At 37.0% G+C, this 19,691-nt stretch overlaps 1 protein-coding gene across 1 annotated transcript in view; it reads right to left on the minus strand.

The window, feature by feature from the left end:
- Nucleotides 1–19,399, minus strand: part of TRPM3 (transient receptor potential cation channel subfamily M member 3) — a 501,162-nt gene extending 481,763 nt beyond the window's left edge. Inside the window, 1 exon segment of the mRNA XM_036021739.1 lies at nucleotides 18,948–19,399. Coding sequence (XP_035877632.1) covers nucleotides 18,948–19,124 — 177 coding nt within the window. The 5' untranslated portion in view covers nucleotides 19,125–19,399.
- Between the last annotated feature and the right edge of the window lie 292 nt (nucleotides 19,400–19,691).

Consider the following 19,691-nt stretch of genomic DNA (forward strand, 5'->3'; position numbering starts at 1 on the left):
CAATTAAATCAAGACTATTTTCTTTTATAAGGATATATGTGTGATTTGAACACCAAATCTGTGAGAGTTCTAGCATAAATTTCTCTGTTCAAAGATATTGTAAGCATCCCCTCCACACCAAAGAAAAATCAGAAACAACAATTATAAATACATTAAACTTTTGGTTCCCCACATGAATATTTTTATCTTGGTAGTAAATGGAATGAGTTATTTTAAAGGCAAAGCAAAACTCCTGTATGCTCTCAAATCCTTTCCCATTAAGTAAAGAGAATGACCTGCCCTTTGTTTCTATGCTGGTCTAGCTCCACTTGGGATTTTGGAGAGCTGGGAATACATTTTTATTCATCATTGTGATCCTAGTACCTAGTTCAGACTAGGCCACATAGCTGATTTCTGTAAATCTTTGTTGAATACATTTCCCCTAAGAACATTTTAGAAATATGATGCAAATTCTAAAGTACTGAGCATTGCAATGAGGTTTTTCCTGTCCTAGCTCCTTCCACATTACCCTCTTCCCTCAAGCCTACCCCCCATAGCTACACTGACCCACATGGTATCACGCGACATGCCAGGCTCATTCAAGTGCTTTTGCTTGCATTCTGTTTTTCATCTGGAATGTCCTTTCCCTCAGTGACTTCTTGTTGAAATCATCTTGTAAAATTTATACAGTCCAAATATGGATTTTATGGTTCCTTTTTCCTCAAGAAAAATTAATTATTTCACATACTGTTCTCTTATAATATCTGGAACATTTTTCTTTTATATTTTTATTAGAAAGCATTATGATTAATTGTTCATGTCAATATCTCCCATCAGTTGGTCAGATCCTAGAGCGCAGAGATTATATAATTTTCATATTTGTATTGCTAATGCTTAGCATGGAGTTGAAACATTGCAAATGCTCAAAAGCATTTATTGAATTAAGTGATTTATGGTTCTCAGTCCAGCACATACACTTTGCCCTTTTCTGATAGACCGGTATTTATTATGCTCTCCCAAAATTTGTGTTTTATTTAACTGAATTTTGAGGTATAGTAAATTTTTTTTAAAAAAAACTAGTCAGAGAAGTTGTATTTCAGTTTTTAGTAAAGATATTATTACCTCATATCCTCTTTTACATAAGAGGATTGTAAATAAGTAAAGAGAATAACAGCTTTGGTCATTTAAAAATACTTATCCCTTATAAATCACATGCTGAATTTTTTAATTGAATTCTGATTGTAACCCAAGTAAATACCCCAATTAAGTTTTCTTATTATGAAATAAGAACTATTAAAAATGGAAAATGAAATAGGAACCTTAGAACAAAGTGAGGAGAATATTCTCTCTTATCATCTGAGTATCCTGTGAAAAGGAACCTTTCAACTTGATGAGGTCAAAATATGACTATGTATTTGAGAAGCCTGCCAAATAAGGCCTGAGATTTCAGAAACCAAAGTTGTAAAAAAATTGTGAAATACTGGCACAGTAATCTTTGAAATTTACTTGCAACAGACCTCAAAAAAACAAAACAAGCCAAGACTCTGTCCCAAACACAAAGATCTTGCCAACTGTAGAGATTTGGGAGACAGTAAGTCTTCAAAAGCACCCTAAGTGGTCTAAGTATAATTGATGAAGAAACTAGTTGTATTAGGCTGTGGGGACAGAATACACTCACAAAAATATTCTTTTCTTCTCTTGAATTCCATGAAAGCTAACAGTAATCACTATATAAGTTTGCATTTCCAGCACTCACTATGGCATCTCATGCATAGTATATATCTGAGAAGTTTGGTGGAAATCATGAATTCCTCACTCAGTTAATGACAGGCTATGTCCTCTCTCTGAAATGTAGACACTCACTACCCAAATAATAGCATAATCAGTAAAATATATTAAAAAAACTCCATGGAATAACTATAGCTGAGAACAATCAGACTCATTTATCATCTTTTTAAGGGTGGTCATCACCACTAATATGAGTCTATCCCTAGTGATACAGCCAATATTTTGTAAAATGTCCTCATGTTAATGTTAGCTGCATAAATCTGTAACCTACCACACCCCAATTTTCCTTAAAAGCCACAAGCACAATTGTTTTTATTTACAATTTGCAGCATCATGTTTCAAAACAGCAAAATGTGCCAGGCCCTATTCTCAGAACTTTATATAAAAAACATAACATGTAAACATGTAAAACCCATTTGTTTCTCCCAAATACATAGTGCAGGAATTAATATTACTCCTCTCTTTACTTTATTTAACATCACTCAGTTAGAAATTCCTCATCTGAGTACTGGAAATAATATTGCCTTGTTATTAAAGGTTCAGAGGATATAAATCATGAACTTGGTTTCTAGATACAATAACAGCTTAATAAAAGTTCATTTTCTTTCCCCCATTCCTCAGTTTTACCCATACGTGTTTTGCTATTGATACTATTTTTTACAAATATTTTTACATGTGAAATTTAACATCACATTACTCATCAGGAAAATAAAAATTATAATACAATAGAATATAATACAAGTATGCACCCATCAGAATGGCTAAAATTAAAAAAAAAGAAAGACAATCCCAATTTTGGTGAGAATATGCAGCAATTAAAACTCTCATATGTTGTGTTAAGGGGTGTGTAAAATGTTATGAGCATTTTGAAAAACTCTTTGTCAAGTTTCTAATAAGGTCAAATATATGCCTACTTTATAACCTAGCAATTTCATTTCTAGTACGTAACAAAACAAGTCAGTGCATACAATCATAAGAATGTTTATAGCACCTTTATTCATAGGGACCCACGTGGTGTCACCTGACATGCCAGGCTCATTCATGTGACAATGCTTTTGCTTGTATTCTGTTTTTCATCTGGAATGTCCTTTCCCTCAGTGTCTTCTTGTTGAAATCATCTTGTAAAATTTATACCATCCAAATATGGATTTTATAGTTCCTTTTTCCTCAAGAAAAATTAATTATTTCACATACTGTTCTCTTATAATATCTGGAACATTTTTCATTATATTTTTATTAGAAAGCATTATGATTAATTGTTCATGTCAATATCTCCCATCAGATATTTCCCATGGGAAATATCTCAAATGTCAATTAACAGGAAAAAGGATAAAGCAGTATGGCATACTAGTAGAACATGATATCACACAGAATGATAGATGAAGCAAAGCGGATGAATATCAGAAATATTGTATTGAATGGAAGAAGCCAGATATGAGTACATACTGTGTGATTCCATGATTCAAAATTCTAAATCAAGAAAAACTATGATAAGGTGATAAGAGCCTGATGGTGGTTACCTGGATAGCAGTGACCGTGGTGGTGCTGACCAGGAAAAGGCATCAGGGGACTTTTCATGGTCAGGTAAATGAATACATCTCAACATGAGTGATAGTCACATAAGTGATTATACTTATAAAAAATTATTGAGCTGACAGTAAAACTCATGAACTTTACTGTATGTAAATTTATCTCAGTTTAAGAAACTTTTCTTGATGATGTTCTACAGTTCACTCAGGTAGTTCACCTATCAGAACCTTTTACAGGATAGTGGAGGGTCGCCATCCCGGAGAAGTTGGCTGCATTTGGACAATCCTGATGCCCACAGTTCAGGTGGTAGTTGCATGGGGACATGTCCAAATGCACACCTACTCCTTCAGTGATAGGCCATATCGACAACTAAAAAGCAAGCTCTCAATTTCATTTGCCTAACAGTGTATAAAGTCCAAAGTGAAAGCAAGTCTTGTACAATAGATTTTGTTTATTATAATTCTTATAAGGCCATTATCACTCCAAAGGAGGACATTTTAAAATGTATAAAACAAGAGAAAACATTTCTCCATAATGAGGCAGTTTGCAAAGTTGTTTGGATATGAAAAATGAGTTTGCCAGGGGCACAAAAAAGAAAAAACAAAAAGAAAAGGGAAGATCCCTCCTACAGTGTAATACTCTTAATAAAGCACTCTGCAGCTGCTGAGCAATTCTTAAATGACTATTAAATCTGGTTCGCCTCTGCATTTGCACAGCTGGGGGCAATGGTTCCATCTCCAGAGCTTTGAGGCAGAGGGCGAGGAGGTGGCAGCATCACACTTCACTGGGGCAGCCTAAACTGGTCAGGCTGTTGAGTGAGTATGAGCTGCATAACAGAACTATATATATATATATGAACACACACAAAAAAAATATAAATATACACACATATATACCCTCATCCACCACCAGCAGTGGTCCTTTGCTTCACATCACTGTTCTCAACCCACTGCTCACCACAACATTCCCTTCACACTTGAAAGTTCAGCTTCCTTCACGGCACTTCCTCCATGAGCTGTGCTCGCAAGGGAGCCACCTTGCCTTTGTAAATGCTACTCTATTTATCTGGAATATTTTTTCTACCCCAACTTCCTATAAGTATTGCCTTTGATATTCAGATAAGGAGTTATGTTTTCTGGTTACTCCCAGGCTGATTTTGGCCATCCTTATTTATACCTGCCAATATGAAAATATATGGCAAGCTGTGGTGTCATCACCAATGTACTCATCTTGTCTCCTTAACTTCATGATTAGCTCCTTTTGATTGGGGGCCTACTACTTTCCATTTCTCAATTTCTAGTACATTTGCTCTATTTCTGACACACAGCAATAGATGATTGTAGAACAAATAAGTGTGTGAACAATGAATAAATGTGGGAGAAAAGCTAATTTTATATTCCTGTTTTGTAAATTATTGTATAACTAAAAACAAAACAATACTCAGTTTGACAGAATTAAATGTATATGAACTTTTCCCCTTCAAAAGAAGGTAGACAAAAACAGGATTCTTCTGATTAAAACATTAGTCTCTCTTGTATGGAACTCCTTTAAGCATGGTTAATTATTTTAAAAATCATAAGGCTTTCCTCATATTCAGTTTGCTGTCCCATTATTACTTCTAAGCAATGCGATTTTGCTTTCTTTTCTCAGGGATATGAAATCGGGATGGTGCAATTTCATTCAGCTACCAGAGCTGACAAACCCACTAAAAGCTTCATAGGACCTTTCAGCAGTGGTGAAACCATAAACAGTGGGGGAACTCAAGGAGGCATTTAAGGGGACATTGGAGCTCATCACACCATCTTGTAGTGGGACTCTAAAAGCATTTCTTCTTGATTTCAGTGTGTTCTCCCAATAGGGGAGAACCTACTATTTTTCCAGGCTCTCTATGCCTCTTATCAGAAGTATTGTCTCTATAGTACCCCTAAAATCAGGTACTATAGCTGGAGTTCATTTCCTCCTGCCCATATTAAGGAAGCATGTACACTAATTGGTTATCTTCACTTGTAGAGTGAAATCTTAGTTTTGGATTACTAGCAGAACCTTTTAGGCTTGGGTGGCTTTCAGAACCATTAAGCTATTGTATGTCTAGGAGATTCATGCTAACTGAATTAGCTAAGCTTTGTGCCTACATCTTTGCTAAGAGTCTGTTCCCACCCACATTGCATATTCAAAGAATGGGTCTCAACGGCCAGAGTTATATGTGATGATTTAATTTCTCTGACCTTAGCTATGCAGGCAAGGGTGGTTATCTGACCAAACCTGATTCAACGACATTCCTCAAGAGTAGGGGGAAGACAAACTGATAAGATGTAAGGAATGCAACTGCAGGATCATATAGAACTGGACACTGTGGCAAGTGTCAGTGAAATACAGAGTAAGAGAGGAAGCTGTTCTACCAAAACAACAACAACAGTATAGAGTTGATGAGCCACGACACTCTAGGGCCATGTAACAGAGATGCCTCGATCTCTGTGTTGCCTGGCTGTATTTCCATGCCAGTTTCTGAGTATCCTAAGGAGAAGCCTTAGGGGACAATTTTTATTTAAGTTAGCATGACCATTTCTCTTATTTGCAAACTACATTTAAAAGAGGAATTCTAATGTAACTGTAACAATGATTTATGCAATGGTTAATTTTATATGTCAGCTCATCTATGCCACAGTGCCCAGATATTTGGCCAAGCACAATCTGGATATTTCCAAGTGGGTGTTTTTGGATGAGATTTGCATTTAAATTAGTGGTCTTTGAATAAAGCAGATTGCCCTCAATAATGTGGGTGAGCCTCATCTAATTGGCTGAAGGCATAAGCAGGAAAGAAAGGTTGGCCCTCACTGAAGCAGAAATTCTCAAGTTGACTGCCTTTGAACTTCATCTGCAGCAGTAGTTATTCCTGTTTCTACAATAGACTGCCTTTGAACTCTAACTGCATCTCTTTCCTGAGTCTCTGGCCTGCCAGTCTCCACCAGCAAGTTTTAGATTTACCAAACATCTACATTCATGTGAGCTGATGGCTTAAAATAAACCTCTTGATTTACATATGCACACGCATTCTATTCATTCTGTTTGTCTACAGAACCCTGACTAATACAACTTATAATAACTACAAAGTATAATTAGTTATACCTAAATAAAATATATTCCCTAAATCCAAATTACTACAAAAGACAACTTAAATTTTGTTTATTTGCATTGCATCATTTATTTTATTTGCATTGCACCATTTCTGTTTTATTAGGTTGAAAGAAAAGAACTCATATTTACTGAATACTGAATATTGTGTATGCCAGTGATTTTCAATCTTTTTCATCTCACGGCACAGATAAACTAATTACTAAAATTCTGGGGCACAGCAATTTTTTGCTGATCTGATAAAAATAGATAAAAATTTGATTCATTCACACCAGACATCTATTGCTGTGTTGGCTGTTATCCTTTTTTTTTTTTAAATTTGACAATCTACAGAAATAGAGGTCAGTGTCCCTGACTAAACAGGTATTGCATGTTTTAAATATCCTTGCAACACATGTGAAAATTGCTGGTATATGCCAACACCAAACATGTATTAAGTTCTGAACAATACAAAGCAGTATTTTTATTTAATTTATAACCAAGAAAACTCAGCTGCAGATAAGTTTTGTATCTTGTCAGTGATCACTTTGAGAATATGCCTTTTAATTATTTTTTGTCAAGTACCCAAATAATCCATGTCTTTGTATTGTGAGTACATAACTCTGTAATCTAGTTGGGTTTCACATTAAAAGAAAGTTAAAGGAGGGGGACTGATGCAAGATGCAGAGAAGTACAGAGAGAAATTCTCTCTGTTTGGAATGAGAAAAATCCACTAATACATGGCTTAACCTATCTGGTTAGCTAAAGAGAGGAGTAAATTTGTTTATTATACTTACTTCACAGGCTGCTATGAAGTTCAGTTCATTTTATATAAAAGAAAGGTACTCTACAGATTAGAAAGGGCTTTTCAAATGTTACATTTTAATATCATTTAACTTTCAGCCTCTGTACATTTTGGTACAGTTTGTAAATGATAACATTTTTGAAGAACTGAGACATTCTTTTTTTAGAGAAATAGAAGTATACCTAACATATACTAAATGTGAGTTACACTGTGCGTCAGCAAGCCCACCACACACTGCTCCCCAGTGAGCATGAGATGATGTTATATTTATATAAATAATTTTCTCTAAGCTCTTTCAGTTATCATAGTAATCTTTAAATAAACAGGGCCCTCGTGGATTTCTGTCATTCCTACTTAATCCAAGAATGTGACAGCTATAAGGGACCTTAACGGTCATCTCACGACTGGCAAACTGCGGTCCGCAGACCAAGTTCTTTCCACCTGCCCTCTGTTTGTGTACAGACAATGAGCTAAGAACAGTCTTCACATTTAAAAATGTTTGAAAACAATGAAGATAAGAATATTTTATGATGTCACATGAAGTTCTAATATCAGTTTGTCTTTATTCAGGCTGCTTTTAAAAAAATACCACAGACTGGGTGGCTTATAGAAGCAGAAATGTGTTGCTCACAGTTCTGGAAGTTCAAGATCAGAGTGCCATAACAGCCGAGTGATGGCCCTCTTCTCCATGATGGACTTTGCCTTGAATCTTCACATGGTGGAAGGGGCTAGGGTCCCTGGAGTCCCTTTTACAAGGCACTAATCCTAAGGGTTCTATCCTCATGACTTAAATCCCTCCCTAGCACCCTACCTGCTAATATCATCACCTTTGGGGAGTTAGAGTGTCAACATATACATTTTCAAAATATGAACATTCAGACTATAGCACAGTGTTCATAAATACATTTTATTGGGACACAATTACACTCCTCTGTTATATGTTGTCTATGATTGCTTTCTCAAAATACAATAGCAGAGTTAAATAGTTTTGACAGAGACTGTATAACCCACAAATCCATTTATAATGTCTTTTATTTTTAAAAAAGTTTGCCAACTCTGATCTAACCCAATTCTGTCATTCATAGATGAGAAAACTGAGGCATTGAAGATAAAACTATTCTAGGTAACTCAATGAGGATATTAATTATTTAATTAATTAATTAGGGCTAAAACCTAGTTTTACAGTTCATTTTATCATGCTGAATTTAATAAAACTTAGTTTTAATTATACTAATCTTTAAATTAAAATATATGCCTCTTTGTACTAATTACTGGATTTACCTCAAACTCTTTGATTGCTCACATAAGCTAACTTCATACAAAAATTCATCTTGATAAAGTAAAATATTTTCATCATTTATTCATTGAAATGAATTTACATTATATTATTCTTCAATAGTTCTAAATAGAAGTTATTATAGAACAAAATATGGGTAAAACTTTAGTATTTTACTAGATATTTCAATCAAGTTAAAATATTCTCTGCTTTTAATTCACAAGGCAATAATATATGAAACATTCAAACACTTTCAGAATGTTTGAAACATTCAAACACTTTCAATTTTCTTACAAGAGATGATTGACAATAAGATGAGAAGTAATTCCTTAGTCATTTTGTGTGTAGTGAATAGAACTAGACCAGTTATTTTCCCAAATGTAAGCTAAATTTCAGTCTCTTGTAAAATTTTAAAAAAAAGTGTGTCGAAAGTTAAAGCATACCATTCATATCACTAGGAAGTCTCTATTGGGTTTCCAGTAAAATCAATTACCTACCCACCCTTTAAAATACATCTTGAAGATGAAATGCTTAAAGTAGTGGTTCTCAGCTGGGGTAATTTTGCCCCCCTCCCCAAAAATATTTGTCAATGTCTTGATCCTTTTTTGATTGTTACAATGGGAGATGGCAGGGGGGTCCTCCTGATGTCTAGTAGATAAAGTTCAAAATTATTGCTAAATGTCTACAATGCACAAGACAGCTAGCCCCCACAACAAATATTAATGCAACCCAAAATATATGTAGCACTGAGGTGGAAAAAAATCTATTTTAAAGGGAACTCATTAGGCTAGCCCAAAGCATTCAACAACTAGAAATTAAACCACCAGATTCTAAATGTTTACGTCATCACTTATTAATGAACTAGCACTGTAGAGCAAATATTTTCATGGATGTTCATATGACAGTTCATTTTCTGAAATATCTTTATTAATTTCTTTCTTCTAGCAAAGAGATGTATCTCTTCTAGTATTGAGATTATGCCAAAAATAATTTACTACCTTGTTTTCTAGTCACATCCATCATTAATCTTACCCAACATGCAGTAAGATAATTTTCTAATGATTCTGATATCTTCCATAAAAATTTATTTTGACTTCAGTCAATTTTCTTCCCAGTAGGAACCTAATAAACTAATACTTCTATTTGATTTTATCCATGATACCTGATATAGCAAAATTACCTAATGTGAAAACATAAAAACATAACCTAAGTCACATTTACCCTTAAATGGAAATGCCATTTCCACTTATGCTAGATATGTCAATAGGATTGTGTCTACATGGTTATCTCTAGACATTGGCAAAAGGCATATTTAAAGGATACAGCAAGAATGGCTCAGCAAGTTTACCAATGTAGTTTTTCTTCCAACAGTACTTACTCTAATTCATAGTGTAACCCAGCCAACAACATTATTAAAGGTAATATATTAAAGTCTCTTAGAGCACTAAATTAAGGAATGCCCTTTCACCAACATAATTAATAGATGAGGTAATATCAATCTCTTTCAGTAAATATTTTCAAAACAGACATCTCGTGCTACCCTACTTCCAGCTTCTTCCTTGAGTAAGTATTGGTTATGTATTCAGTTCCTTAACTCAGCTTTCATTTTGGCGAACCTAGGAAGTGCAGGGTGGGGCAAAAGTAGGTTTACAGTTATGAATACACAAAATAGAGTTTATTCTTGGATTATTATTTATTATTATATTATTTTCTATATGAACAACTGTAAACCTGCTTTTGCCCAACCTGGCATATCACCTCAAGCTCAAGTATTCTTTAATTTGACAAAAGGCCAAGACCCTATAATACCATTTGGTTTTTCTAAGTAGTGACTTTGAAGAGCTGCATCAAGAGCACAATTATCCATCTCCTCCAACATTTATGTATTTAAGTGCAATTCATCTAACACTCAAAATGTCTTAGGCTCTCTGCTAAAAGCTGCACACACTAACTTGTCTAAGACATAATTTCCTGACTTTAAGATCTTCAGATGATATAAAAGACCTAATAATGCTACAACATGCTAAAAACAAAGATAGAAGCACCCACTGACTTTTGTGGCCATGCATATAAAAGAACTTTATCTGGTTTTGGAGACTGAGGGACATTTTACCTTAATTCATCCAGCTCACCTGAGTTAAGTATTAAACTATGGGCAGGAATTAGGTAGAAGAAGGTGTGGTTCATATTTTCCAGGCAGTTAAAATAGCTTGTGCAAAAAGCCCAGCTTTATGGAATTTCATGACTTGAGGAAAGGAAAAACAAAATATGGAGGCAAAGAAATAAGCAGAGAACAGATCACCAAGGGTCTTATATAGCAAGGAGCTTAGATTTTATTTTATGGGAGAAGGAGAAATGAAGAATGTCAAACATGGGAGCATCCTGATCTTACCCTCATTTAAAGTGAACCCTTCTGGTGGCTGTGGGAAGGGTCAATTTAAAGTAGACAGCTGCAGTGTTTTAGGCCCAAGAAAAAGAGAGACTGATGTTGGGAACTAGGAATAGACAGAAGGGGGTAGATCAGACACATGTTTATGAGGAAACCTGATAGAACTATTTGCTTGATTATGTAAGGGTTATGAAAGCAAACAAAGCAAAAGGCATAAGCCCAGGTCTTCCAGTCTGGGCAACCTGGTAGACAGGTGATTCTAGCAGTTGGGAAACGGTATCCAGGAAAAGCAGCATATGTGAGAGAGCTTGTTAAGTTCAGCAAAAGCCAAATAATTAGGACAGAGGATAGACTTAGTGCTCTTCCTTTGTGGCAAAGTTTTTCTGCCTTCAACCATCACTAGTTAAGTGTATGATCCCTTGAAGTAAACAAGAGGTTAATATGCCATCTTTTCTTCTAATTCAGGATATTACCTATCTGCTATACATTCCTAGCACCTAAATGAGTTTTCCTGCATGATCCCTTAGGAAACGATTAGGTAAGTCATTCAATGTTCCATGAATAAGGGGACTTTCAAGATGTGGAAACATTATGAGCCTATATAGATGGATAAAAATATTGGGTACTCAATTTTTAAAAATAAAAATTAGATATTGAGGTGTGGTCATGCCAGAGGCATAATTCTAACAAACCAATGTCTCTTTACTAAAGTGTCACACTTCAGAAGAGATAGTCTCAAATGATACAAAGCATAAGGTTCATCTGGGTTGCTTGTTAAAATGTAGAGCCACACTTTGAAAAATACTCCTTTAAGAGCTCATTTTGAGGGACAAATGTTCTTCCAAGTAAAGCAATTCAATACATAAAATGTTGCTATTAATGGATTTATAAGCAATAAAATTCTCCCTTTGTCTACCTATCATCTATTTGCCTATTAATGAAAAAACCTTGAAAAGTCTAATTATTTGGAGGAGAAGGAGCAACACTTACCGACACTATCCCTAGGCAGCAATGCCCAGGCCTCTGAAAGCAGAGTTAGACAGGAGCCACTGGTGGGAAAATTCCTAAATGCTTTCCAACATAACTTGTAAGTAATAAATTTAAAAATTAAATGTCCCCTTCCTTGGGATTTTGTTATACTTGCCCCACCCCACCCATCAGTTACGGCATTGTATCTTTCTCATGTGCTCAGGAGCCAATTTTTTTTTGGTTCAGCTAAATTTTCCACATTTATTATTCAATACTAGGTATTGTTTAAAAAATGTTTAAATATAAAATCAATTTTAACTTTGAATGTGGTGTTCCAAACAAAAGCCCTGGATGTTCTCTTTCTCTTCCTCCCTGTCCAGAATCTCTTTCTTCTTTAGTTTCTGAAAACTATAGGGTAGAGCAGGTAGGTAGGGGGGATTTCTACCATTGAGGGTATCAAGAATAGCTGCTTTGGCCTTGGCCCCCAAGTGAACTGGCCACTTCTTACTCGGTACTATCACATACCATTGGAATGTAAGGGGCACACCCTTGAGTGACCACTGCAATTCCAAGGGCCATTACAGGGAACATTAGATAAAGCGGGCAGGATGCTGCAGAATCTTGGTCATGGACACTATCTTTGGGAGCTCATATTGCCATACAAATTTAATAGATTAGAAAAATCTAAAATTGTATGTCACATGACTAAAAACTCATGAAAATATTCAGAGAAATACATAAACAAAAATTTTAAAATACAGACAAACATTCCTTCAGATTATCATGTTAGGTCATCTACAAACCAAAACAGGGCAGCTGAACTCAATTTACTTCTCTACCTGTAAATGATCTTTCATGACTAAATTTTGAAAACCCACGAACTATTTACTTAGAAGCTTTTGCTCTTGCTACTGACGGACACGTGATCTGTTCTGCCCAGATGCCAGCATAAGAGAAGGCATTTGGTCGGGTTTTTCCTTCAGCTCAGCTCAATCCACAGCAGCTTTTCTCAATGTGTGGTCCTTCTGAGAGCTGTTCACAACAGAATCACTGGAAGAGCTTGTTGAAATGCAGAGTCCTGGGCCTACCATTGACCTACTGAATCAGCACCCCTGGGTTGGGCTTTAATGTTTATTTTGCCTATGAGCTCCCTAAGTGATTCCTAAGCATTCTTAGTATTTTATATGTCATTCATGTGTTTGTTCAGTCCTTTGTTCTTCCATAAACATTCGCTGAATAGTTTTGTTAGCCACAGTCTTTAAAACTCTTTTTCATGTTAGATAATGGAGAAGGAAAAAGGATGTGATCTGGTTGCCTGTAGATGACCTCGGAGCCAGTTCAGTTACACCAAGGGATGGCAGGGGGGATGTGAAGCCACTGTGGACAGAGGCAGTGCTTGCTTTCCCTGCAGGAAGTCATCTACCAGGAAGGCAGACCCTTTCCCTGGAGATGAACCTTGCCCTATATTACTGTGGCTCCACAGTCATCCCAGAGCCAGGTGGCCCTGGACTTGGACCTCCCAGCTACATCCTCCCTCATTCCCCAGTGACCACACACTTTCATTCTTTCCTCCACAAAGAGGGCATCAGAAGACCGAGTTCTCTGGAGGGACAGGAGGGTTTCTTGTTGCCTCAGGAATTTCCTTCAGGCTGCCGGAGGAACATTTCACAAAAAGGCTAGTCGCGTGGTCACTGTTCAGCAGTCTGAGTTGAAGCCACCATTTGAAACACACCAGATACATTTTCTCTCTCCGGGGTTTTAGTTTGGGCACATTTTCTTCTCTTTCTCTCATTGTGTTAAAGGGAATCTGAGGCTGGCGTGCTGAGATGAAGAAACAAAAGTTTCTTTATCATTAGGCTCTTAAATTTCCCCCTAACAATACAGTGTGTTTTCCTAAAAACAATTTGTTCTTCAAGGTTTCCATCTCTAAGGCACTTAGTGGAGTTAGTCCCTAACAAGTTCCCTGACCTCACTCACCACCATTCACCAGCACATCTAGATATATTAGGTGTGTGTTTCTGCTCCTGCTGCAGAAACTGGTTTATTGCTATTATTTTACCTGCCATGTAAAGATTCAGAATTTTAGATATATAAGGGAGACTTTGAAAGTCCTAAATTTAAAACACAAATTTAAATGAATCTCAGTGTAATTGCTTTCTAAGAGACCATGAAAGGGAAGTCAGTTTCTGGAATGCCTGACATAAACTACAGAAAACAGGCCCAATTCATTTTGTCATTAGGTTATTGCTATGCTTAAGAAACAATATAATGGATATTGATTACTATTGTATGGAATTGCAGAAGTAGAAAACACTGGTACTTGTGCAGAATTGGTGATCTGAGTGCCTAACTTGAACACTATTCTTTCCATTATTTCCCTTGTGTGACCTAGTTTACACCCATTAATCCTTTGGATAACACAAACGAGAGATCAGAGAAAAAAAATAAAACAAAATTCTAAGTTATTTTTTTTATACTGGATTTCAAAATATTGGGAGTTTAATATGCATTAGGAGTTATTTTATAAGAAATCAGGGTATAAATTGCAAAAGTACAATCTTAAGAAAATTAGAAGTGATATTGTTGAATATATATGATGTACTTCAAAGAGGTCCTCTACCGAACACTCAGTGGGGCTCACATACTCATCAATGATATGGAATTGTATTTCTTACTTCTGTCTGAATCCCATTAAAATCAGTGACGTACATTTTCTAGCTCACAAAAGAACTACAAAGTGAGAAGTTCTGTCCTTTCTTCTCAGGACCTTTATTCTCAGACAGTTGGGACCCCCATCCAACCAGGTGACAAAAAGAGAAATTGAGAACTTATCCTATATTCTTCTTTCCACCACGGCTAATTAATTCAATAAGGCCCTTTTAAATTTACCTCCATTACTATTGCCTTAGCCCAGGTCCTCATCAATTCTCCAGGCTTCTAATCTAATTTCTTGGCTTTCAGGCCCACCACCTCCCATCCATTCTAGACATCAAACCCAGAGCATTGTACTTGATACCTGAATTGGGTAGTTACCTCCTTGCTCAAATCCCTTTAATGATACTCTGGAGCTTCCATATGATGATCAAATGCCTTAGTTTGGTAGACAAGGCACTCTATGATTTAAACAACCCTGTGTACTATTTTAGTTCTTCTTTTATATTAATATTTAATCCAGTTTAACTATTTTTAGCCCCAATTAAGTATTCTCTTCAATGCCCACAGAGCATGACAAGCTTCAACACAGGAAATCACAACATTGGATCTAAGTTAAGGATACCAAGCTACATAAGGACACCAAGCTACAGAGAGTAGTAACTTTACAGAGAGAGCAGGTTAAGTAACTTACCCAAGGTCACACAGCTGGTTAAGAACACAATGGAATTAGAACCCAATGTTTAGCCTTAACTCTTTTCTTAATGTCTTTCTGACATTGCTTAAAGTGGGCAAAGTGATGCTGTTTCTCAGAATAAAACTTTGAAAATCCTAAAATCACACTAATTGAAAATCCTAAAATCACACTAATCCTTTGATCTTTACTAACAAAGTGGCTTTAACATGTATATACAAAACCTGTTACAAGTGTAGAGCTTTCCTTTTACCCAATGTAACCTATTTTTCAGAAGTCTTCCCTTTAGTAAGGCCACCAAGACTTCAATACAGAGAAAGCTCTCTGCCCTAAGATTAATCTTTAAATTCAACGTTACCAAAATAAAATCTCCCAAATAAAACAATGGCAGAGGCAGATCTGATAATGAATACAAGCTAAGAATTGCCTGTCACTGAAATAAACTTGACTTTTTGTGATTAATAGCAAGATGAAATCTTGAAACACATAATAAGGATAAAGCAAACAACCAAAGAGAAATATCTTGGAAGGGGTCCTCTTTGAAATCTGTCTGTTACAAAACAGCTTTTGTCTTTTGGCTATCATCATCAGGTGCCTATTAAGATATTCATTTTGAAATTGTATACCCAAATGCAATCCCAAATTCAAAATTTGAGTTGGTTGGCATGTTCAAAATTTGCTCAAAATGAGGTGTTTTCAGAAGGAATAAGCAGTGTATCCCAACATCCATTGGGTTAATTCATCTTCAGCTGATGGCCTTCCCCTTCTGAGTCTTTAGTATCCTGTTTCTATTAGGAAGTGAGAAATACAGGAAACAGGATTATGGAGCCATTTCCAAACATTAGCATGGTACTGAAAAAAGTTAGCAAAGAAATACAGATTTTCAAGGAAAGGATGGGGAGGGAAATTGGCTTGAGCCCAGTCTGTCAGAAATGGTGAGTGATCTGGGTTTAGTGAAGTCTAGTCATGTCATCACACCCTGTACTGAACTTACTGACAAGTCAGGGCACCGGAAAGGGCAAATCACATCAGGAAAACACTTGGAAGAGGGACACAAATTACCTGTTGAATAAGAGAATTTGGTTTGTTAGCTTTGATTTCAACAAACTCTTGGATACCCAGAGAATCCATCCATCAAATTAACGTGGTGATGGGAGTGTGGGGGAGATAGAACTGGAGATTGTGAGGAGAGGAAGGGAGCAGAAAGTAAGGAAAGAATAGTAAGGATTACCATTATTAAATATTTAATTTCTGGGCTAAACCAGGAAGAACATTGACCAAAAGATGTGAAAGATTACTCAGGAATTTTCATTTTAATTGAAATATAAAAACCAGGCAAGTATAGATAGGGACTAGTGAAGCAAAGACAGGACAGCAACAACCCAGAGGGAGGAAATATTATTTAACATTCATCTCTGGAATGTAAATACCACAATTACTCATATACAAAAGCGGTTTTAATTTCTTTCTAATTATTACTGAAATAATTTGTTATCACTTTTTTTTTTATTTCTTTTTTCATCCTCATCTGAGGACATTTTTTTATTGCCTTTATAGAGAGAGGGTGGTGGGGTAGAGAAAGAGAGAGAGAGAATCTATCGTTTGCCTTCTTTCCTCACCCCGCCCAGAGATTGAACCCAAAACCTGAGTATGTACCCTGACTGGGAATCAAACCTGCAGCTCTTCAGTCTACAGGACTACACTCCAAACAACTGAACCATACTTGCCAGGGCACTTTATTATTATTTTTTAAGAGATTGAAATATGCTCTATATCAGAAGTCTCCTAGGATAGCTATGATCTTTCAAAAATCCAGATGTCATTTGGAAAAGAAGTTCTCTAGTAAAACACATCCTGTTTTTTGGATATTGAGAAAATTGGAAGGGTACTACTTTGTTGGATGAATTGTTATAAATCACCATGTTAATAAAGAGTGTTAATAAAAGATGGTAGGGTTGAGCTGTATTCCAACAACATACTGGTGTAATATTGACAACGTCTGATGATAAAGAGCATAGGCAGTACTTTCAATTAAAAAGATGACAGGTTTTCAAAAAATATTCTGTCTCAGACAGACACTTCCTTGTTGGTTTTGTGGCATGTAAATGATGAACAGCATTTCCCATTAAACAACTAGAATGTTAATTAATTAAATGCTATTGAGGGTGATATGTATACACCTGTTAAGATCATTGTGTAAGTTAAAAAGAATCATTTTAGGGTAAAGCCAATGGCTGGCTTTAACTGAAAAATGCTTCCCATTGTACATCAAATTGCTAGAATCAATCTTCACTATCATAGTTGGATTTGCCACGACATCCTTTGCCCCAGACCCTTGGTTCGGTAGTGATTCTGGAGGAAAATTTACATTCCTTGGTTAGTTCCCTGGTCTCATGATTTTTCATGTCCTATCACACACGTGGTTCCAATACAAGAAAAGCACTTATATCCAAGAAAGGTTCTCTCCCATTCCCCATCTTCAAACCTGCTTTTCCTCCTGAATACTCTTTTAGAGAAGAAAACCATCACCATGACAACGATATGATGGGGGTTTGTTCAGGACGTGGGGGTAGTTTGTGTTGAACAGAATAAGGAAAACTCAGAAGGTGGGTAATAAATACTCTATTGTGAAAAGCCACTTAGTTATACAGAACTAACTGTCCACATCAAACTTGACTCAACCAGAACACTGTCCGGGGCTGGGGGTGGGCGGGGGACACACATTGCTAGTGTAGTCTGTTCAGGGCTAATTCTTTCATCTTTCATTGTGGCTGATTGGACTCAATGTCCGGTGGTTATTAAATCAAAATATCATATTAATATGGAAAAGAGAACTTTACCTTGCCTTTTTAACTTCTAGTGGCTGTGGGATATCAAGAGATTAGCACTTTTCTAAAATAAATGTTACCATAGTCTCATTTTCTGGGGGAAAAATACTTGCTTTCTGTACCTTTTAAATTTTATTTGTATTTTTTTCCCTACAAGGCAGATGATGAAGGCAAACGATTATGGAGTTGTGGGGGCTTCTTCAGTACCTGTAATGTATTTGCTTCTACAAAGAGGAGCGCCGCAGGCACAAGGTAGCAATCCTAGCCCAGGTGTAGCACCATTCTTTTGTGTATCTCAGAGCTTGAGGGAGAGCTCGACGCATACATTTAGTGTATATTTAACAATACTTTCCCACTACTGATTTCTCTGAGGAGACTAAAATTATCATGCTGTTTAAAAAAAGATAAAAGAACACCAAAAAAAGTCACAATCTCCTGAGGTTCATTCTTTGTCTTTACCTGAGCAACCACCTAAGGACACAGGACTTTTAAAATAATGAGGAGAATCCTTTGTTCTCCCAGGTTCCATTTAAAGGGAAACTGGGTCGAAGGGCTTCCCCAGGGAAGGGGGAAAAAAACCAAACAAACCTTGGAGCCAAACACAGGAGAGTAAAAGATTTCATTCCCACCCGCCCAAAGAAGTTAATTAATTCTATTTAAGGGATATCTGGGAGGGGTAGGGGGAAGCACTCAGGAAGCCCATTTTCTGGACTATAATCTTGTTCTCTAATGTGGCTCAGACCATCATCTCCTCCCTGACACCATGGAGTAGGGTACACTGAAAACCTCTCTCAAGCCACGGGCAACAGAGACAGCACTGCATGCATTTCTGCTCCCCAAAATGTGCGCCCTGGCCCAAGTAAGAAGTTGGGTATTGACACCTGGAAAGCACAATTAGAGCCATTCAAAGCAGCAAGTTACAGTACCTTAAGAAGTCTGACAGATGGGAGAAAGGCTGCGTGGCACAGCTTCCGGATGGTCCAGTTTAGGGGTCGAGGAGCATCAGTCTGATTCATGACCCCTTCAAAATTCCACCGGAAAAAACAGAAACTGCAAACCTGAGTGATGCCTAGAAAATAAATGGTCCCCCACGCCCCTGGCATCCCATGGTCATGTCCACATCTGCAAATTCCATTAGGGCAGAGGCTTCCTGGAACTTGGGAGACTAGTCAAGTGGCGGTGCCTGAGCCACTGAACCTTCTTGAGAAAGCCACCTCCCCTCTGCCTGCAGCCGTGCTCATGCATACCAAATGTGGCTGAATGGAGGCACACTGCCTGCTGCTTCGGGAAGCGGATGCACGGTTTTGAAGGAGAGGGGCAGCCTGCAGGAAACAGCCTGTGGTCGGAGTCAGAGCAGCCTGCTCAGAATGCGCGCTCCCTCTCCTGCTCTCCTCCCCGTAAACGCAGGGCAGGCATTGGGGGAGAACCCGGGCCATTTGCTCTGCTTGCTTGGTTTGGGGGGGAGCCAGGAAGAGAGGACAAGGGAACATCAATAAAACCAGAATGGGGAACTTGCACTTTCTTACACAAAGCATCTTTGAGGGGCTGGAAACTGGCACAGGGGGAGGGGCCAGGACACAGGGAGAAGGGATGACTCCGAATGATAAGATAAACACTTTCCTTTTGATTTATGTGACAGAATAAATTGAGAGCTATTGTCAAATGGATCT

The sequence above is a fragment of the Phyllostomus discolor genome, chromosome 3, assembly GCF_004126475.2.
Source record: "Phyllostomus discolor isolate MPI-MPIP mPhyDis1 chromosome 3, mPhyDis1.pri.v3, whole genome shotgun sequence".
Taxonomy (NCBI): domain Eukaryota; kingdom Metazoa; phylum Chordata; class Mammalia; order Chiroptera; family Phyllostomidae; genus Phyllostomus; species Phyllostomus discolor.